The sequence below is a fragment of the Protopterus annectens genome, chromosome 1.part0 (genome assembly GCF_019279795.1).
Source record: "Protopterus annectens isolate FY-2018-M chromosome 1.part0, PAN1.0, whole genome shotgun sequence".
NCBI classification, from domain to species: domain Eukaryota; kingdom Metazoa; phylum Chordata; order Ceratodontiformes; family Protopteridae; genus Protopterus; species Protopterus annectens.
In genome coordinates, this window is record NC_056725.1 from 1,016,986,318 (window position 1) to 1,017,010,006 (window position 23,689).

At 40.8% G+C, this 23,689-nt stretch overlaps 1 protein-coding gene across 1 annotated transcript in view; it reads right to left on the reverse strand.

The window, feature by feature from the left end:
* NBAS (NBAS subunit of NRZ tethering complex) overlaps window positions 1-23,689 on the reverse strand; it is a 3,380,746-nt gene that overhangs the window by 754,081 nt on the left and 2,602,976 nt on the right. Inside the window, exon 46 of the mRNA XM_044064792.1 lies at window positions 16,690-16,880. Within this exon, the coding sequence (XP_043920727.1) occupies window positions 16,690-16,880 (191 nt within the window). The remainder of the gene's footprint in view (window positions 1-16,689; window positions 16,881-23,689) is intronic.

Genomic DNA, 23,689 nt, shown 5'->3' on the forward strand with positions numbered 1-23,689 from the left:
AGTTTTGGCCAATCCTCACCCAGGATGCCAAGCTAAAAGACATAGTAGGTGAAACACCATGCTTTGGCTACAAGAATAAGAAAAATTTAAAGAGGTTACTTTGCACAAAGGATGGGTTTAGCAAACATAAAATTGTTGGACATAAAGGCACATTCAAGTGTGGCCACTGCACAGCATGCCCACTGATTGACTGTAATAATGAATTTGAACATCCAAGGACAAAGAAGAAATACACCTTTAATGTCAAAGCCACCTGTATAACCCCCAATGTGGTGTACATGGCTACCTGTAAACTATGCCCTGCATTCTATGTAGGATAAACCAATCAGATGTTTAAAAATCACATTTTGAGACATCAAAGAGACATTACCAATAAAGATCCACATAATGCTTTAGCAACGCATGCTGAAAGAAATGTCAGTCATTCTTTCACTTATAAGGTGATAGAGAATGTATATAGTGGAATAAGGAAAGGCGACATTGAAAATATTACTGAATGCAGGGAGAGCAAGTGGAATGTGAACCTCCGTGCTGATATTGAACCAGGCTTGAATAACATCATTCCACTGAAACCTATACTAAAAGCTAGAAGACCAACTATCAGCTAACATGGAGGTGTGTCTGGCTTAATAATTCATGACTGGTCACACCCCTCAAAAGCAAAAGGTATAGGAAATGGAACACCCCCAGCTGAGAGGAAAGAGGATTGGTGCATTTAAAGAGCTGATTGACAGTGTGATGACTGAATGATTGTCTCAACAGTAAAGGAAGCAAGCACTATAAAAAGTAACTTCCAGTCCCAATCTCTACGATCTGAAGAAGATACCGAAAGCGCTTATCGTTTGAAATATAGGGACTGTTTTATTCTACATGAAGATTTTAACCTGACATGAAGATTTTAACTTTTCCTACAATAAAAGGATTTTAACTGCCATTAAAACTAGAAGCTTTCATTTGATCTGTTAGACTGGTTAAGCTGTTATCACAGTTCATTACAGTCACATAGCAGCTACTACATCTTCAGTGTGGATACTTTGTATATCAGACCAAAAAGATTGGATACTTTGAAGCCATCATAAGACTGGATACTTTGGAGCCATCATTTCGCTATGGTATAACTACATTCACAGCGTGAATATCTTGTAAGTGCATTTAATTTAAGTACTGGAAATGTATGCACGTTTTTTGCTATATATGTTGCACTTTTAAGTTTTATATAATTTAACCACACTACCTATTCTCCAAGGGAACTTTACTTCATTGGCCATAGTTGTACAGCGTTTCATTTTGAATTTTGTTTTTACTTGTTACTGATAGCTGTATTTTAGCATTAGGAGGTACCCTTTCTTTTTTGTATATCACTAAGGAAACCATGGTAAAAAATTTCTCCAAAGCCAACTTCATGCTTCTTAAGACAGAAGTGGTGAATTTCATGACACCCATGCAGATGGACAATACAGTTATGACTACTGAATCCTACACAATTGCACTTTATAAGCACTTACATGAGTGCATGGATCGTGCTATCCCAAACAGAAACAAGATGCTATCCTCCAAAAAAGGAAGCCAGTCTGGTGGTCCCCTGCTATAAACAAACTGTACAACAGAAGGAAGAAACTGTTGCAAAAGAGAGTAAAATCCCACAAGTGGAGGAGTTCCCTGGTCAGCCTCAGAAGAAGCTGCGATCCCTGATAAAATCCTCCAAAGCTAGTTACGAAAACAAATTTGCCACTGATTCTAAAGACAACCACAAAACATTCTATAGCTATGTCAGGCATCTCAATGGCAACACTCAGATCTGCTCTGAGTTACAGCACAATGGCACTAAATATACAGACCCAACTGATATTGCCAACATCCTGGCAGATAGGTTCAGTGCTAACTTTACCCCCCTCTCACCCTCTAAAGAGCCCATCTCTATACCGGAAGAATGCAAAGTTCCTGTAATCATGGCTGCACAGGTAAAAAACACACTCTCCAAAGCCAAGAACACAGCATCCATGGGACCGGACAACATCCCAGGCTGCGTTCTACATAAGCTACAGAACAAACTGGTACCCCACTTAAGTACCATGTTCAATCATAGCCTCACCTCAGGCTTTGTGCCTGCTGAATGGCACACAGCAACAGTTATCCCACTCTACAAGGGGGGAGCCACCACGGACCCCGGGAACTACTGCCCCATTAGCCTGACTAGCCTGGTCTGCAAGACCATGGAACGTATCATCATGGAACTTATAAACAAAGGCATTGGTAATCTCCAAACTCTAGACCCCACCAAGTTTGGGTTTGTAAAAGGCAGATCATGTCTCCTAAACCTGGCAGACTTCTTTGAAGCAGTCCCCAATGCCGTAGACAAGGGTAAGGTGGTTCACACAGCCTATCTAGATCTTGCCAAGGCTTTCAACACCATCCCCCACTCTGGAATTATAGATAAACTCACTAAACTAGGTATAAATCCCTATGCCACAAGATGGGTTGCCAACTGGCTCACTGACAGAGCCCACACTGTGAAAGTAGCAGACTCCAAATCCAACTTCAGACCAGTGACAAGTGGAGTATAACAGGGTTCAGTCCTGGGTCTTCTCCTGTTTGGTATCTACTTCTCTGAAGTACAGGCTAACAGAGAAGGTCTTTGGCTAATGAAGTTCGCAGATGACTGCAAACTAGGAACCATAATCGAAACTCCTAACAATGTGGACATCCTACAAAAGGGCCTCACTGAGACAGATGCCTGGTGTCAAAGCCATGGCCTCAAGCTCAATGCCAAAAAGTGCACTGTCATCCCCTTTGGTAAAAACTCTGTACCCATGAACTACAACATAGGCGGTAGTATACTTAACACCGAAAGTGTGATAAGAGACCTTGGGACACAGGTGGACAGTAATCTCTCCTTTGATAGTCACATCGTCACAGTAGTCAGGACATCCTTCTACGTGGCACACCTCATCACAAAAGGTTTCTCATCCAGAAAAAAAGAGGTCATTGTTCCCCTCTACTCATCACTCATTAGACCCATTATAGAGTACAATGCCCCTTTTGGTTTGTACCTCACAAGACATCTACAACAACTGGAAAGGCCACAGAAATACCTCACAAAGAGGATTACCAGCCTCAAACAGATGCCCTACGCAGACCGTCTCAAAAAACTCCAGCTTTACTCCGTTGCATATTGCCTACTCAGAGGTGATCTCTGTCTAGCATACAAAGCTATGTCAAAGCCAGAGCTGTTGGACATGCTCCACTTAAAGAAATCCCAATCTCTCCGAGCTACATGCTCTAGGGACCTAAACCTTGTCACCACAATAAACAGAACATGCTGGAGGGATAGATTCCTGTCCAAGAGACTTCCCATACTCTGGAATAAACTACCTATCTATATCAAACAAAGCTCCTCATTAGCACTCTTCAAGAAAAATCTTGATGATTGGATGGGAAATAGGAAATTCACCCCGGGATCACCTCTGTGGCTCTGCTCGACAGTGGTACAGGAAAATAATTATCTTGGGTGACAAAAGCCAGGGTATCTTTTTGGCTGGGCTTGTATAGGCCCCAGGGCCGATAGCAAGTACCTACCTATGAACCTATGAAAAGGCCTAAAAGGGATGGGAAAGGACCAGTTCTTTGAAGGCCAATGTCTACTGAATCTGGGAGGCTGGACTTGTAGGAAATCTTTAACAGTTTGCATAGATTTAGCTTTTAACTCCATCCTTTTGAGGACTTCTTCCGCTTTGTTGCCAAAAAGGCGGCCTTGGTTTAAGGGAGCATCCAGTAATTTAGCTTTTACATGATCTGGCAAGTTTTGTTCCTTAAGACAAGCAAGCCTTCTAAGTACAAACCCAGTGACAGCAGCCCTGCAAGATGCTTCTAAAGTGTCAAAACCATATTGCAAAGTATGCTTACCAACCTGTTCTACAGAATGCATTAAATCCTGTAATTCTTCGTGCTCAGTACAGTCAGGAATCAACATAATTTTCTGTTAAGTAGCCCTATAACATGCTGCTGATACTTTAACATACAAAACTGGCAATTTAAAGCCCTAATGGCCAAAGTAGCAGAAGTGTATACCTTTTTACCCCATCTGTCTAAGGCACTAGAATGTCTATCAGAAAGGGTAGGATTTTTGGCAGTAGTAGCCTTAATGCCTTTTGGTCCTTGGGAAATGGTCTCTGGATCCACAGAAGGATTCTTAAAGAGGAACTTGTGAGAGTCAGGTACTCTGTAATACCTGTCAGGTTTTCTGGGAGCTGGAGGTAAAGTGTCTGGGGAAAGGCTAGATTCCAAGAAAGCATCATCTACAATGTCCAGAACAGGAGGGATAGCTAAAGGCCTGTGTTGAGGTAGGAGTAAGAACTCCTTAAGCCTCTTTTTGAAGTCAGAGTAATCCTGGCTTTCCCAGCGGAAATGCTCCCTAAGAGTGTGCAAGATTTCACCGAAAGAAAAATCTTCTGGAAGGGAAGCAGAGGGAATGGAATCCTCTGCATCAGAATCCTCATAAGTAGATAAGGGCAAATCCTGGTAATCAGAAGGAGTAAAAATCAGATTCCGGATCAGAAGAATCAGAAAGAAACTCAGTTCTAGGTCTCTTAGAGGGGGAAGGCTGGCTTCCCCTAATCAAGGTAATGAGGTCTTCAGCCATTCTAAGCATTTGTTTTTTAGGCATATGGGAATGGGCCTGTGGTTTGGTCGTCGATTTTCAAGGAGTGGTGCGAGTTTTAGGCATGGATGAAAATGATGGCATTGGTTTAATATGAATGTCTGTAGGCCTGAATACACCCTCAGAAGCCGGTGCCTGCTCAGCAGCTCCGGACCCATCCAAGGTAGAGACATCCGCAGGTTCCATAGTCAAAGAAGCATCTCGCAGCATACCGGAGTCCAAATAGGTTTCAGTAGACACCTGCGAATCAGAAGTAGAGAGTATCAGGGGCTGCGAAAGTGCCTCACTGAGTACCGGCAGACTGGCGACTAGCTTAACGGAAGCATTGTCGGCAGTTTTGGACCTATGCGGTCTGTCACTGTCTTTATCCTTACGTTTTTTTCAGAAGATCGGTAGTCGGATGGCTTGACAAAGCCATTTTAGAGAACACAGAACGAGTACAAAAATAATTAGCTGCAAAAACAGCCTGACGACGAATAGTTCAGGCATTGAATAAGGCACAAAACTGACAACGAGGGACATCGTGTCTAGGCCTAAGCAGGGGATGCAGTAAGAATAAAAATCTCTATGAGGTATTTGCTTTCCAAGGGTAAGACAATTGTTAACTTTTACTGATATTGGTTAAAGCAAGAAAAAGGATCCCCAACAGTGTACTTAGCTTTTTTTGAAGACGTCGGGTCTGAAACTCGAAAATGAAAATTTCAGAAGTCAGCCGACCGGCATTTGTGAAGTGCTTTTGCTTCGGGCACCGCACGTCAAGAAAGACTGATGTAATGGCATTGGCTGCATGTTTTATACCCCTGACGTCAAGAAAGAAGCGACAGCATCCGAAGCAGAAATCCAAAGACTCTGGTATTCAGGCCAGCTGAGGGCTACCTGTAGGCAGATAACCAAAATGTGATGACTGCAACAGTGAAACACTAAGAACACCTAGGGACCACTCTCTCCTGTAACGCTTTATCCACCATTGCCAGCACTTTAGACAAAACTTTGGGTGCTGAGGATATCCCAGATGGCAGGATCTCATACCTAAAGTCATGTTCAGACAGAGTAAACCAGAAATGCCATCTATGTTGACTCAGATAATGTGCCAAAATGTATTCAGAATGTCCAATAACATCATCTAGGTGGCTGGTGGGAGCATCTGCATAACAACCGGCAGGGTGACCATCCGGGACTCACTGTAATGGACATTCTGATTAAAGATGTCAGTCATGAATCTTGCTCCTTCAAGTCAAGTAACAATTAGGAGCAACACCCCCCCCCCCCCCATAATGGCACAGCCTCTGCAACTATTCTGAGGAATATTAACTCGGTTAATGTACTGGTGAAGCTCTTCTAGGGGAGGGACCAATGAAAACATGGCTACTACAGAAGACCCTGCCTAGAATCCAATGAGCCTTAATGGTGGTTCTCCAAGCTGAGGTGAAGTTAGAGAATTAATCCCTTCTCATCACATAATCCAAGACCAAAGTCAGCACTGCAGTAAGGTAGACAGCACATCCATCAACTATGGCTACTTCACTGGCAGTGGAGGTGGCAAGACAGCATGATCTTTAAGAGCCTTCCGGAGATACCAAGGAGGCCCCTTCCTCTCTTGGGGACAGCCAGGGCTAGTAGATGAAATAATGGCTAGTAACAAGATGAGGCTCATACAGAACCTCCAAAAAGGAATTTAATAACCAGGTCCTTGGCCATATAGTTAAACACTTTCGCTGCAAAATAGGCATCTAAGATACTACTCCTGAGTTCCTTTTTTAGGGCAATAAATGCAAACAAACAATCCAGAACAAGAATGTGCACGAGTTCCAGCTGAAGCTAAAGCATCACTTCACTTATTACTGCAGTGGAATACATTGAGTACCTTAAGGCAGAGATGGCAGTCAAGGTCTCAAAAATATTTTTTCTAAAACCTAGCCATACTAAGGAAGATCACCAACCCTATTCAATGCCTTCTACACAAGGTGTGCCTTGAAACTGCACAGTGAAATGAACAGTTGAGTGCCCACTCCCCAACATAGTAGAGGGGTAAACTAGTTTCCCACATCTGTCCAAGACTCAAGACTCATTTTCCAGCAGCAAGATGGCAACATGCTGTTGTCTCTAGGACATCTGCTGTAATAAATAGAATGCACGTGTCAGTAGTGGGTTGTTTAGTTAGTTGGTCTGCTCTGTCAGCTGACAACTTGTAAAGAGCACTGACAATTTTAGGGATGGTGATGGCAGAGTTAGGGTGCTTTCAAACTGCCCTGTGACATCCTGTATGACTGTCTCCAACCCTGAGACAGCACAAGGCTCCTTAAGCTTCTTTCCCAGAAACTCCTTCAGGTGACTTTAGGAAAGTTAATTTGGTCCCCAGCAGGTCTGACTCATTTCTCATAATCCTGACATTTCTAAAGATGGGGTCATCCACTGGTGACAGAAAATAGGGAAAAAGCAGAGTCATTATCCTTTCCTCAATCTCTAAGACAGTGAACTAAAAATCGAGTTTATCTTTAAAGTATCCAGAAGGCAAGGGGACACTGTGAACTCTGCTACCTCTGTGCAAGAATGCATGTGCTAGGAAGAGTGTGATAAACTGAATATGGACATGGTGCTGGATTTTTTCTTCCTTTGAGGATTGCAAGGTAAGGAAGCAATCACTATAGGTCTAGCATAGGTTTTGGATCAAAATATCTAACAGTGAGCTCCAAAACTCATGACTCAGGCTGACATCAGATATCAAATATCTGTCTGACATCTGGAACTGGAGAGAGATTGTGGGCATATGAAGACCAGAAGGAACCTTCTCAAATGGGACCTGCTGGTTCATGTTGGCCTGCAGTCAGTTTCAGGAGTACAGTCTATAGTCCCAAGAAACCCTGATTCATAAATGGAAGAAGAAACTAGTTACTTGAGGACTGTTCTTTATGACAATCCAAGATGGTGGCAGATGGCTGCCTAAAATACTCTCAGCTACATTTACATATTATTTTTCACTTCACACCCTGAATAGTGCAGTTTTATGCTCTTGTTATACTACCTGACTTAGTTATCTGTAACTTAGTTGTGGCTGTGTTTGCAGTTCTTGTCAATGGGGGCTGTCTTGTAAAATGCACGTTTGCTTGAATAAGCTATGCTGGCTATCAGTGCTTGGAATTTTCTTTCCAGGATAAGCAGCTTAAGCAACACAGGTGTTGTAATACCAACAGTTGTGGTTCCCTGATCAAGTGATCATCTCAGTCAGTGTAGCATACAACCTTTTCACTAGTGGATATCTCTGGACTTCTCTACATACTTTTTTGCAGACTTGAGACTGTCATGCTTGCTGATTTGCCAGCCACATTCACTGCAACAGCTGTGATGTTGCTGATTTAGTGCAAAAGTGCAGCAACGCCTTTTTGGCATTCAAGCTGTGCGTTTGGGTCTACCTGTTTTAAGTGACATTTGTTTTGGCTGTTACTTTTCATTTACATTTAGAAGTTTATACTAAGTGGAATATCACCCACTGCAAGCTTTGCCAGCAACGTCACAAAAGCTGAATTCTCAAAGGACAGAAGATGATGGCAAAAGGCAGAGGTAATCTGAGAGATAAAAGACATAATATTTTTAGCTTGGATTATGCTAGAGGAAAGGAGAAGCAGAGAAGTAAGCGGGAGAATTGGGATGGGATAATGTTTAGTTTGTCACATTTAAACAACTGTAGCTAATGTCACCATTTAGTACCTAGACAGTGTTTGTTTCATAGGCAAAAGTGGTGATGGGTGGTAAATATATCCCTGAATCAGAAGTCGTTAATATTCTGCCATAAAATGGTGTCTGTGGAACAGGAAGTCATAGAGATCAGGGTGTGATATAGCTTGGAAGGTAGGGAGAGTACTGATGACCTTACAGGAGCTTATAAGCCCATTGAAAATAAGGACTAGGGTTTAGCCTATCCAAACAAGAGTGGTTCTTTAAACACTGGAGTTGGGAGAGTTGTTTAGTGCTATACATGACAAATGGAACACTGTGGACAGAACCCTGCAACAAGTGAGATGAGAGCATACAAGACTTTTCTGGCAAAAATGAACATAAATTGATTTAAGAACAGCTCAGTGTCTAGGTTAAGCTCCTAAATCTTGGATGACAGTGTAAATTTTAGAGTGATACCCATTTGTGGGATACTGTGTGGGAGCACTACTTCTACCACAAGTGAGCAATATTACATTTGCTTGCATTTAGGGTCAGACCAAGATCATAGAATTAGTTATGAGTGTAAGCAAGGCCTTGTTAAGTAATAATAAATTTGAAGGTGAGTTTAGGATGATTCCTAGCTTGCAGTCATCTGAAACTTAGTTAGCCAAAGGTTATAAGTATTTGCTACTACTTTGGAAAATTAGATTACAAGGAGGATAAGAGCCTAGGAAAAGTATTCAGGGATGTGGTAAGGTACATTTTTTTATTTGCAGAGAGTACTATTTATGTTGGTCAAGTGTGTTATTTCTGATAGTCAGTTAGCAATCTAGTGAACTACAAAGGGGTTGTTTAGTTGGGTTACCTTATTTAAAAAGCCAGAGTGGAGAATGTCCAGATAAGCAGTGTGGATGAAGAGTCCTTCATCTACACATTTGGCGACTATTTTGAAGAAGCTAACAAAATTGAGAAGGCACAGCCTACCTGTGACAAAGTCAAACGTCAATAGTCTAGAGTATCTACATCTTGCTTGTCTTTAAAGATTACTTCTACAATAAATTGCTCCATGGCTTTACAGAAAAGGCTACTAACACTGATGGGGCTATAGCTGACTGGGTATGTTGATGTTTTTTCTCCATTTTTCAGGCACATATTCTGTGTTAAAACTCTGGATGAATATGTCTAGGAGAAGTTTGGTTAAGTGATACTTTACGCTTACCAGTAAGTAATTGGTATGTTGTGTGGCCACATGGAGGTGTTATATTTTTGTTTTGGAAGGGGAGGTTGGGACTCGTTCAATATGGATGACCCAAGAGGGGGATAGCATGAGCTAGTATGGATGAGACTGAGGGAGGGGGATAGCATGAGCTAGTATGGATGAGACTGAGGGTATATGTGGAGCGAAATTACAGTTGAATTTAATGAACCAGATATAAGTTATGGATTCTGAATCAGTGTGGGAGAAACCACTTACAATGAACACAGTGAACAGCAGGGTATTACAGCAGATTTTATATATGTAGCTAAAATGGGCATTATGGGTGTCGTCATCTTGTACTCACAGGCAGCCTTTATAATGCTCCTTGTGTTTCCAGTTCCTCACTAATGTGGTTATTTTTGTTTTAGGAGTTGGAAGTAGCAAGCTTTATATAATCTTACTTACTTATGTTTCTTAATGTATAAGATGGTGATTCTATTTTCCCATCCTATTGAACAGTTGATTCATTTACTATTTTGTTTCTGGCAGAAAGGAAAACCCTCTCCATACAGTGAGTTAATAGGTCTTACAATCCTTGGTTAGGGTTGTTGTGTCAATATTCAGGGATTATGGATGGCAGGGCCATTTACAGTAATTTGAAGACTGGGATAAAATCTAATAGTGTGATTTTGCTGAAGTTGTAGATGAATTACTGAGACCAGAGAGAGTAGTCTTGCTACAGGCTACAAGATCTGAATTAACTAGATGAAGGCAACATTCCTGGGACTGAGCAGAGCACAGGGGAGGTGGTCTCTGGTAGAAGGAACAACTATTTGCTCTAGAGATCTGGAATTGATGATTTTGAGAAAGGTCCGAGTCTGGACAAGTGCTGGATGTAGAGATGAATCAGTTGATACTTGGGTAATTCGAGTCTACTAATGCAAAGGTATTTGGTTCAAATTCTGTATGGGGGAGTATATTTAGGTATTTGTTATTCTCTTCTGAGGACAAAGAGGTGGACTTGTCATTACTGATAAAATAAAGATTTGTTTTGCTGACAGTCACTTAGGCTCGTAAAAATCAAGGTTAAGGTACCCTGCCAAGAGTTGTGTAGGTGAGACCTCTAATAAGTATTGACATCCCCCTGTCATTCCTAGTTGTCTTTAACAAGTGACAGATGGTATATCCAGAAATAGGAGGCTTGCTTTCCACAGATGTAAAACCAAGTTCAGTAGTATCCAGATGTGTATGTTCTCCCAGTGTGGAAAAGTTTTCATGTTTGACATTTTGCCTCTCAGGTTTTTGTGTTCAACAGATCCACCCTAGTACCTGGCAGACTGCAATTTTTCAGGATACAATGTCTACTAATTTCACTTTGCTTGAAAAAGGCATTATGGAGTGGAAATAACTTTTGCCAGAATGTGAAAGCCCATAAAGGACAGGTGCAGCCCATCCCTGGTGAAGCAGGAAAATCTGTCGACAACTTTCTTCCAGGCTGTCACAATATGGATCCCTCTAGAATGACATATTTTATGTAGCTAATCACTGAAGCTATTGATGAATGAATTTATTTGGGCATCACTCTAGGCAAAGGTAGACATTACCCAACAAATTTCCCATCCTTAAGAACATACAAAGAGAGTTTCACCATGCCACTCTGCATCTACTTGAAGATGAACCACCTGAGATTGTTCACCCCAACATGATCAAAACAAGGTTGTACTAATATTTGAGTGCTCTAGGGCCTGGTCTCCCTGTCCTTTGCCAGGCTGGTTAGTGTATGCCTGGCAATGGAGTCAATAGTAACTAGAACATTTCTGGTATTATCTATTTTAGTTGTAGGCTCTGTAAGCCTTAAAGGCCTGCCTATTCTTTTGCTTTTTTTTTTAGAATGGTGACTCCTTATGATAGTAAGTGCCAGTGCAATAGCATGGATGCTGGTGCGCTTACATGACTAGTGGGTTTATGTGAGTCTGACATGCTTACTTATACTTACTCCCCATATACTGCCTTACATTAAGAAACAAATTTATCAGGAAAGAGAGTCTCCAAGAGTCTTCCAAACTTGCTAGGAGTGGATGTTAGTTGGGTGAGGGGGATTCTTTTGTTCAAAGGGTCAGGAAGAGTGGAGTAGCCCTTCTCTTTCTAAAAACTCCAATTTTAAAACATTAAGGCATTATAAATTCAACACAGATTTTACAGCTGTAAAAGAGCAGTGGCAAGCAACAATTATCTAAATCTATATAGTTTCAAATTCAGCTTGGTTAAACAGATAAGGTAGATGCTGAGAGGGACTTAGCCTAAAACCTGGTTAAATGTTGTACTTCAAAATGTACAAGTGGTGTTATCCTAGTGGGAAGCATTTAATTAAACTTGAATGTTGAGTGTGCAACAGTATACAAGGAAAATAAGGGAAAACAGACTGTCCACGAAAGATAAATGGCAGGAATGACTAGGTGAAGTGCAGCACCTCCATGCAGCAAGAGTTGCAGTTGTAGAGGAAAACACTGTACAACGGAAATGGGACCTAGATAAAATTGCTGAAGCAGAATCAGAATGTCTTGAGGCGCTTTATACAACCAAAACAAAACACTGGCCTTACCGGAGGAAAAGGGAGGTTTTCTTGAACAAGCTAAACTTTTCAAAAGTTACTGCCTAGAGGCAGGTAAACTACTTGCACCAGTCCCAAAAGAGGAGTTAGAGGCAGTTATCAGTGAGTTGTCCATGACTACGGCTTTTGGACCGGACAGGATACTACTCGAGTTGTATCTGATAGAAAGAGAGCAGACACCAGAAGAGTCAGGTGAAGTTATGAATAAGGTATGGAAATAAAACAGCTTCTGCCTTCATGACTAAATACAGTTATGGCAGTGATCCTAAAGCTCATATAGACAAATTTTGATTTTAAACTATGATAATGACATTTTCATGACAACACTGGTCAAGTGACTGTTGAGGAGTACAGAATCTTTAGTAAACTCAAACTAAAATGGATTTACTACAGTAAACTGGGTATTTGATAATGTTTTAAAGACTCTTTTGACATAAGAAGAAGCCAATACTGAGAAAATGCCCATAATGATGGCCAGTTTATTGACTGAAAAGGCATTTGATAAGGTAATATGGGATTATATGTTTAAGACATTGGGATAGCTGGTCTTTCTATTAAAATTTTATAGGCCATTTTGAAGGATCATCTGTCAGAGTTAAAGCTAAAATGGAATTATTGGGGGGGGGGTTTCATGTTGAGAAGAGGTACTAGGTAAGAGTGCCCAGTCTCTCTCCTCCTACGTGCTTTCTTTTGTAACCACTGACAGTGATACTGCATGCCTTACCCCTGCACAAATTTAGGTTCGAAGATAAAGAGTTTAAATCACTGTTATATGCAGATGATATGCTCAATAAACCTAATGAATCCAGATGTGGATCTAAGGTTACTTGGAATGTTAGAAAATGTTGGCCTGTTTTCAGGTTATAAATTAAACGTCACAAAAACAAAAGCATTATGTCTGAACATAACCGTATAAGCTAAGTTCTCAGTATCCATTTATATTGGATGCCATAAGACTTAAAAATCAGAGTGTTCAAGGAAAGACAATGTTAGCCTGGTATAAGCTGATCCACCCAAAAAGACAAAGGAGGCTTGGGATATAAGATTTTAAAACAGATTAAATTATTTTGCAGATGGAGCATGAAGCAAAGCAACTTACCCAGGTTGAGGTTAGTGGAACAATGCTGGATGAATATGAGTAGGTCAAAGAGTGTACTGTTCTTGAAACAGACAGAGAAAGAGAGATGCTAAAATAAAAAGTTCTTAGATTAGTCTCAAAAGGGCTTGACCAGTCACTGTGGGTGCTGAAAGCTGGAACATGGACAGACATTTTGACACCAACAGAACTGATGGCAAAAGATGAATCACAGTAATCAGGTGTTTTCCAGACAGTACTGATCTGAGGACAGTTTGCTATTCTGGGAAAAGCTATTGGATGGTGGCACTGTTTTAATATGGTCCCAATGCAAAATGAAGTACAGGCTGCAGCACTGGGATTATTTGACTCAAGATGCCCATTCCACCTATATGGACATCTTCGCATCTATCAAGATTCACCCCTTTACCCTGATCCTGGGGGACTTTAACTATCCAACCACAGACTGAAAGAACTAATCATGCCAAAATACAAATGCCCAGAGATTCCTTGAGTTCATCAATGCAAATGCCTTGGACCAGCTGGACGACACCCTCACAAGAGGTGATAATATCTTGGACTTGGTATTAACCAACATGAGTAACCAGTGCAGCATCCCTACAGTGGCATCCTCCCTGATAAGATCCGACCACAAAGCAGTCACTTTTGAAGTCACCATCTCCCCCGACCTCCCCCTTGGTAGTACCAAACATAAAAACTTCTCCAAAGCTGATTACAACTTCCTGAGGGAAGGTATAAGCAGCTTCACAGCCCCCCTCCTCCTCCTTTGGAACTGGCACAAATGTCCAAACTTACACCAAAGTACTAAACAAGGATTTATATCGCTGCATGGAATCAGGACAAAAATCCTCCTCCTCAATGAACAGTAAACCTGTTGATGGACAGCTGCAATAAATAAACTCTATAATAGAAGGAAAAGATTTCTGTCCAGGACCAAGAAAGAGCAGGTGCCTAATTGGAAGCAATCTCTCTTTAGCCTGAACAAGCAAATAAGAGCACTAGTGAAATCCTCCTAAGCAAACTTTGAGTCCAAACTGGCCACATCTATGAAAGACAATCATAAGGCCTTCTTCACATATGTCCACAGTCTCAAAGGAAGTACTCAGATCTACTCAAAACTGGTGGTCAGGGACACCACATACATATACACAGAAGATACAGCCAACCTGCTAACAGACAGGTTCAGCAAAAACTTCACCACTCTGTCCCTCCCATCTGTAAATCAGGACATCCCCAGCACCTGCCCCTTCCTCTTAACTCTAGGGAGGAAATCATCACTGTCCTCTCAAAGGCAAAAGATATATCCTTCAGGGGACCCAATTACATCCCATGCTGCATCCTACATGAAGTCAGACAGGAACTTGCAGCAACATTAGGCACCCTATTCAACCAAAGCTTGAGTACCAGCTTCATCCCAGCTGAGTGGAGGACAGCCACTGTCATCCCTCTGCAAAAAGGTGAAGCGTCCACCAATCCAGGAAATTAGAGACCCATCAGTCTAACTAGCCTAATCTGCAAGGCCATGGAATGGATTACCAAGGACCTCATTAACAAGGCCATTGGCAACTTCCAAACACTTGATCTGGCACAGTTTGGTTTTGTCAAGGGGAGGTCATGCCTGTTAAATTTGGTTGACTTCTTTGAAACAGTCACCAAAGCCATGGACGAGGGGAAAACAGTGCACGCTGCCTATCTTGACCTGGCAAAAGCCTTTGATACTATTCCCTACATGGGTATAATAGATAAACTCTCTCAACTAGGCATCAATCCGTATGTTACCAGATGGGTAGCAGACTGGCTCACTGACAGAATCCACCTAGTCAAAATAGGAGAAGCCACCTCACTCAGTAGACCAGTAATGAGCAGTGTACGCCAGGAATCGGTCTTGGGGCCTCTGCTGTTTGGTATATACTTTTCTGAGGAACACGCCAAAACCTGTGGGCTATGGCTGACCAAGTTTGCAGATGACTGCAAGCTGGGCAATGTCAGCAATTCCGCTAGTGATGTGGACATCCTCCAAGAGGATCTCACCCAAACAAATGACTGGTGCCAGAAAGATGGCCTCAAACTAAATGCCAAAAAATGCATCATCATCCCCTTTGGGGAGAGTGACATCCCCACAAATTATCACATTAATAACAAGGTCCTAAGCACGCAATCAGTTGTAAGGGACTTGGGCACCCAGACTGATAGCAAACTGACTTTTGACCATCAGCCTCCACTGTACAGAAAGCTTTCTACATGGCCCACCAGGAAGGGTATCTCATCCAAGGACAAGGAGGTCATAACATCCCTGCACTCTTCCCTTATAAGACCCATTACTGAGTACAATGCCTATTTCAGCATGTACCTCACAAAGCACATGCAGCAGCTGGAGAGACCACAGAGGTTCCTCACCAGGAGAATCTAGGGCCTCAAACATCTACCCTACACAAATAGGCTAAAAGCCCTGTCCCTCTACTCAGTCTCAAACAGACTTCTCAGAGGTGACCTCTGTCTGGCAAGCAAAGCAATCTCAGACCCTGCCTCGGTGGGACTGCTGCATATCTCCAAGTCAAGCTCCACTCAAGTAACCCACATGCGTGACCTCAACCTGGTCTGTGACATCAACAGGACTTGTTGGCAGGACAGATTTGTGTCCCAGAAACTCCCCTTTCTGTGGAATAGACTGCTCCTGCACGTCAAGCAGAGTACCTCCTTTAACCCTTTTTAAGCGCAAATTGGATAACTAAATGGGGAACAGAAAATACACCCCTGGGATTCCACCTGTGTCCCTGCTGGACAAGGGCATCAGGTGCTGACTTGCTGGAACATGGGCTAAATTCTTGGCTAGGTTTGTAAGGGCCTCAATGTCAATAGCCTACTAACTTCCTATGATCCCGCAATCCTAAGTACAGAACTGACTCCAGATTCTGTCCTAGGATTTCCGCATATATTAGGAGATAATAAACTAGCATATGCAAATGTCTATGTACATATACACTGCACAGAAATGCTGAGAAAACTGTTGGCTTTACTGGTTACAGAATTACAACTCTTGTAACATAAAACACCATTCATTCATTTAATTTCTGATATAAACTTTATCATAATTCAGGATCACTGGATAGTAGCAACTAATACCAGGAAGCAACTGATGTAAGGCAGAAAAGCTCTTCTGGCTGGGATGCCAGTCTACTACAGGAAAATCACACTAACAGGCACAGAGACTTGTCACTTCATCTGTCTGCATGTCTGTCAGCTAAAGTAGTAAATCAGTGCACACAGACAACAGGAAGATATGTAAACATTTCATGGGAAACACCACAAATGGGAAACAAACTGGAGAACCAAGAGCTGTGAAGCAGCAAAAGTAGCCATTGTACCTCTGCACAATCCTAAAGCAATATGCTACATATTATATGAAGTAAAATAAAATCTAACAAAAATAAAAATAAGCTAAATGATGTGCATAGTTTATTTCTGAGACATACCTTAGGGATGTTATAACCTTGTTTACAGCATCCTTCACTACCTCCTTTGGAGAGATGCCCAGCGGCATAGCAGATATCTCTAACAGTTGTTTGATCATGTCTAAGGACTGTCCATCTACACACAAGCTCACCACCAGATCATGAATTTTCTTTTTTTCAGATCTTGAAAGGTCATACAGCAAACCATACTCCTAAGAAAGAAAGACATGAGCAACATTTTTATTTTGTATAATAAATTTGCCTCTTGCTGTGTGTATGCATTTCTCCATGTAATATAGCAAACAGTATTAATGGTTTATGCTCTCAACAATATTCATACATGCTAATTACTAAATGAGAAGAGACTTGAGTATGTTATGTATTAATCACTAATAAAATGTTATGTATTAATCACTAATAAAATGCCAATCACCTTTCAAACTAGGACTCTACTTTTATTTTCTAGTCTTAATAGTAAATGAAAACAGTTAATGTGACTCAGCATTTTAAATGCTTGAAAAAGTAATGGGTTATGTAGTGGCCTCTACAGATATCACTGTAATTTACAACTACAGCAAATTCTAGAGTCACTTTTATGATCTTGCAAACACTTGTAATGTTATCTATGGAAGCATCAAGAAGCAGGTTCAAATGCTAATCTTACTGCATAATCTTAACCTAAAACCACAGAAGTTTTGCATCTGCTGTGTTTACTCATCACAAAGCAGTTTTGCCTCATCAGCACAGTGGCTATACTCCAGAACTATTTAAATATTCAGGGCATTAGGGCATTTTCTGTATGTACTTAAAGGACTCCGCGGTGGTGCAGCGGTAGTGTTGTTGCCTCACAGCAAGAGGTTCTCCCGTTCGATTCTCGGCTGGAGTGCAGGGAGTGCCTTCGGTGTGGAGTCTGCATGTCCTCCCCGCGGTTTGTTGGACGTTTGAAAGACATGCGTAAATGGGCGTGCCTTAGTTGAAGGTTGGACGTCGAACTGGCACCTCTGCGTTCGTGAAAATCTACTGCCAATCATTAGCGGATCGGAGTTCTGCTGTGGCGACCCCTAACTGGGAAAAGCTGAAAGACAAACAACAACTTAAAGACTTTTAAGTATCTAATCCTGACAAAGAGCCATGCCACGAATCCCAAATATTTTCAGAGTACAGCTGCAACTGACTTCAGAAACTGAAATAATTGGCATTAGCAAGTAGTAGTTTCAGGTCCCTGTGTATGTTTCAAGGTACTTAGGTTAGATTTATCATTGATCTCAGCCTGCAGTAAGAATTCTTCCATGGGCAGCACAAAAGGTGCATTAGCTACCTTAATGTAGGCAGCTACATACACTTTAGCTACATTAACTTTACAGAGAAGTTTGGAAAAAAACAAAAGAATGACTGGCTACTAAAGCAAAATCAAATATCTCCATTAGCTACTAAAATCTTTTGACACCAGGCTATATTAATAAATATGGTACAACAGTGTAACACTGACCTTCAGTTAAAACATATGTTCCATACTCAAGGACATTATAGGAACCGCTGTATTATTTACTCTGTGGAAGTATTTCATAGAGTGAAAACAGGCAAGAATTATACACAACATTTAAGCAACGTACATCACAAGCACATCTTTTTCACTTACTTTAAGGAAAGTTAAGAACTACCAAAATGTGCAATCCACTTTATAGAAAAATATGCCTCATGCTAACGACTCCAGTTTGTAAAATACTTTAACAAATAATGGCAAAATATTAATTTTTAAACATAAATTTCAACTTTAATCATTTTAAAAACTCCATAATAAAATAAACAGATAGAATAAATGTAATTTTTCAGTTTTGTACGAAGTATAACATCAGTTCAGAGATTACATACACTATCAAAATAAATTGGGATGAGCAAATCAATGGCATGGGTGAAGCAGATCCATCGATAATGCCAGTGATCCAACTCTGATTTATGGACGGAGGCAAGATGGTTCATGAGAGGAAACAAGATTTAGCTGCATTTCACCAGCTCTCATTCCCATAAGATGAGTGTGTAGGATGACTTCTTCCCAGTTAAAGCCAAGAGGTTTGGGGATTTTTAACCCAGCCAAAACAACAGCACAATGGAGCAATATAGAACTGCTTGCAGCAAAAGGAGTATGCACACAGGAGCAACTCTGATGTTACTGTGTGCTGTTAGTCAGGGTGGAAGAGGAGGAGGAGAAGGAGGGGTGGGTTAAGCAGAAAAGCCTCTTCCTGCCACAAGGATGGTACTGTACCTCCTTTCCGTCATGACTGGGGAGCCACAGAAGGTACATAAAAACATGGAAAATGGTAAACAGCATTAAAGGCACCAAAATCAGTAAATTAAAACGTGAACTGTGGTAAGTGCTAATGGTAGTAAACCTAGCACGTCAGAATCCTCCATGTGTTAGGGGGATATTTTTTAGGTTACAGCCATTCTAACAGCTTTGGCAGATTTGAAAGCAGAACAGATTCACTCGTGAGCTGGCACATTTTTTTCTATTGGTCTATTTTAACAGAATATAAGTCATTAGAAAAGCCAGGACTATAAGCCATTTTTATTATATCTTTCTCAGTGAGATGTTTTAGAAATAAAAGCACCTTTTCATGTTATACCTTACTTATAATCAAACCCACACTAAAGCTGTGTCCTCAAAGGTGTGTAAAACAGCATGGCAACTGTAAGGCACTCTTCCTAACTCCAAAGGATGCTCTGGGAAAGACTTCCCAGTAGTACAGAAAGGAAATACCTCTTGTCCTCTCATTACTAATGCTGTGGGAGGAAGCAAGTGCCACACCATTCTTAGCTCTTTCCAATGACTCTAGAGAAAGCAACGAGAGAAGAGAACTTCAAAAATCACACAAAACACAAAATGTTAATGTATACAATGCTTTATATGCACTTCCTCACGGTTATGCTACCTGTAATTTATTAGTTCAAGCAACTTTTATCAATATGTTTTCTCATGCCTGTATGCTCTCTGCATGCTGGAGTGATGTTTAATATGATCTGCACATACTGTTATACTCCTACCCCAACATCATGTCACTTTAAAGAAACAGCAATTTATTTTTTGTTTAAGGTGATTTATCTTTACAGCTCTGTTGGCAAAAACAAGAGAGTTAAATAGAAAAAAGAGGAGTACACTGGAAATGAGCTAGTGACTAGATTTAGGCGATGGAGATTAACAAGAAGAAAACCAGCAACTCAGGAATAGATGAATAAATGTGGAATTACAAATCATTAATTACATTTGTGAAGTATGATGGAACAACAAAACCTGTAAATATGTAAATATTGGATTTTTTTTGACTCTGTTAAACCTGTAGAGTACTCCAAAGCGGGTCTATATTAGAACATCGAAGTTTTAAAACATTAAATGTTCTAATATCGACCCCAAAACAGCGAATGCTGAAAATTGCGAATCTGCAGAACACCAAATTTTTTCCTAGGGAAAGAATTTGGTTGGCCATTTCTGTGACTTCATTATTTTTAGCACTGTGGTGGAAAGGTACGTGTCAGGTTCACGTAAGTGTATGATTGTGCGGACTTTAGGGTTAGTGCGCGAGTTAGGTGGGTTCGGGTGCGGTAGAGGTGAGTGTGCGATAGTGACAGACATTAGGGTTAGGGCTCAGGTTAGGTGAGTGTACGATAGTGACGGACCTTAGGGTTAGGGTTTGGGTTAAGGAAAGTGGATAGATAGTAGTATATGTACAGTCTAGTGTAGGGTAGATGTAGGATTTTAAGTGTGTGTGTGTGTGTCTGTGGATTGCTGCTGTTTTTGGTGTGCTTGTTTGTGTGTGTTTCTCAGAACAGCAAATTTTTTTCCCAGGGAAAGAATTTGTTGTTCCGGGTGTTCGAGATTTTAAGCTTTCACTTAAAAGGGGTCGATGAATTAGTGTTCACTAATTTAATATAGACCCCTCCAAAGCATATGCCCTACTTCATGTCATTAATATCTGGAAGAAGATTTAGGAGAAAGGAAGAGGAAAGAAAGAGTTAACTGTAAGTAAAAAAAAATTGTGTTCTTAACAGTATTTTTATAATATATGACATACACTGCATGCTATAAAGTAAAGCTTTTTCAATTAATTGAGTGAATAGTAGAGATACTAAAGTAAACAGGTGCCCGTATTTTTTCCTACTTCTGTCTTTCTTCTTGTTGCGCTTTAAGAAATGTAGGCACTGCAATGTAAAAACAGAAGAAAGCCTGGAAAGAAGAGCATGACAAAAGTAAAACTGATTTGCCTTTAATAACACGTTTTAAAGGGAAGCAAATTAAAAGAACAATGAATTTAATAAGTACTAAATAGTGTTTCCCTCTACCATACAAATGTTTATAGTGCAATATGTATAATGGAATGCAACTGTGTATCTGGTTCTCATGTCTCTATAGAAACAATTTTATAAGGGGGGGCAATGAAAACAGAATACTTCTTTATTTCATTGGCTAGGAGATAATGTTTTCTCAAAGTATTTAAGTTGTTTTCTTCATTTGGGAGTGGAATAAAGATAAGACAAAAACAGACAACACTTAGTGGAAGTAGAAGCACAGGTTGTATCATGCATCCTAGCACTGATAACATTCACTATAGGTTAATTTAAGCCTCTGAGTATGTCTGTTAATTTGAGACAACTGTTCCTATAAGGAGGGTTAAACTTTATTATTTTAAGTTGTGCATTGTTTTGTGCGTTAGTACTAAGTTGAGTTTTGGGGGTGTTCTGGAGGGGTTTTATTTGAGGCTTTCATTAAAAGTTTTGGAAGATGTGACAAAGGTTCAAATGGATATGTCAAGACATTAAAAGTTATGTACTCACCATAACTAGGCATCTGTGTTGTCCATTGTCATTCTTCCTCAACCCATGAGGTTCAACTCCGATCCACGGATATGACTCGGCTGCATATTCCAGACTTCAGATACAACTCTCGAGTTCCTCCCTCTACCCATAATGCCTTAGTCCATCCCCATTACCTCAGATAGAGTTTGCTACCATTAGCCCCTATAGTTAAATAGAGATTGGAAAAAGGCTGACAGAAAAAGGAAGGGCTCAAACCTGGAACTGTAGGTTCCTAAACACAATCCTGCAGGTTTCTCCAGAAACATGAAGGATGGGGGATTGTTGGGAGGGAAGCTGAGGAAGAATGAAAATGGGCAACACAGATGGCTAGTTATGGTGAATACATAAATTTTAAATTTGATGTTGTCCTTTTCATTCTTCCTCATCCCATGGGATAGAGTCCCCTGCTCCACTGATCTTGGGTGGCCCTCAGGGAAGGATATTCTGGAGTATCGCCAAATCAAAGATGGCTCTGTTTCTAGAAATAATATCCAATTTGTAATGCGTAACAAAAATATAAGCATTGGACCATGTGCCTGAAGCACAGATATCAATAGATGTTCTTGACCAAAAAAGTGAAGCAGCAGCCATGAATCTGGTTAAATGAGCCTTGGGAAGTTTGGGTAAGGTCATACTTACCGAGAATTGATCAAAGAAATGCAATCTGTAATCGATTTAGCTACAGCAAATTTAAAAACTCGGTAATCCAGCCTTATTGGTGAAAAAGTGACAAAGATTTGATCTGATTTTCTCATTTGTTTTGCCTGTGAAGATAAAAATGTAATTGTATGTGTACGTCAAGGAGATGAAGCATGTACTTTTCTTTATTTGAAATTTTTGAAAAGAAAACTGGTAAGGGAATGGATTTATTAATGTTATTTTCAGAAGCCACTTTGAGCAAAAATGAAGGGTTTGCCCGTAAAGTAACCCTATCTTTATGAAGAATGATATAAGGGATATTCGAGGAAAGAGCCTGGAGTCCAGATTTCTCTTTACAGAAGTAATGGCTACTAAGAAGACTTTTTTCCATGAAATTAATTTTAAAAAAGTTTCTGAATTAGACTTTGTAGCACAACTGTGAAGTCTCAGGGAGGTGAAGGATGCCTTACTGGTGGTCTTAGAAGAAAAATACCCTTCAGAAAAGCTTTGCATAATTTGGTCAATGCCAACAAATAATTTCTGTCTTCTGTGTGAAAATTAGAAATTGCAGCCAACTAAAGTTTAATTGTAGAGAAACTTGCTCCTCCTTTAAAAAGGATTACTAAAATTGAAGTACGGCAGAAACTGGAGCAGAGGAAGGGTCAAGCTCATTATTCAAAGACCAAAAGGAGAATCTTTTCCACTTGCTCTTGTATACTTTTTTTGAGAAGACAAAATAGTGGTACGTACAGGAGAAAGGAGCCTGGGCTGTTTAACCATTATTGGAAGTGGAGAAACCATGGGATTAGTGTGAAGCCTTGTATATTGGGATGTTGGATCCCTGATGGGCGAGAGAGGAGATCTGGAGTTGGCTCCAGTATCCATGAAGAATAACAAAGGTGAGACTGTAGGAAGAGGAACCATACTTGTCGAGGCCAGAAAGGGGCAATGAGGATTACTGAGCTATTCAGCCAACTTGCTTTATGCAGAAATTTGGGAATCAGAGGGAGAGGGGGATTAGCATAAAGAAGACTGAAGGGCTAAACGTGGACTAGAGCACCTCTCTGTGATTCCTCGTGTGAAAGGATAAAAGCAAAGTATGTGCTGCACTTGTTGTTGCGGGGAGTCACAAAGAGGTTGCAGCAAGGTTGGTCCCAAAGATGGAAGATCATTTCCACCACAGATTGACTGATTGAGAGACCACTGGTAAAGCATGAGGAATGACCTGCTTAGTTTGTCCACTAATACACTGGTTTTCCCAGGAATGTGTGTTGCAATTAGAAAGCAGTCTGATGAGATCAACCATTCCCACACTCTAATGGCCCATTTGAGGAGGAGATAAGATCAAGTTCCTCCTTATCTGTTGATGTGCCACACTATAGACATGTTGTCCCTCTGAATTGCAACGGTCCCTAGAGGAAAAGCATCTTCAAATGCCTGCAACACAAGTAGGACTGCTCTCATCTCTAGTACAGTGATATGCAGATTGGTCTCTTGGAGCGACCACACTCCTTGGACCTTTCTTCCCAAGAAA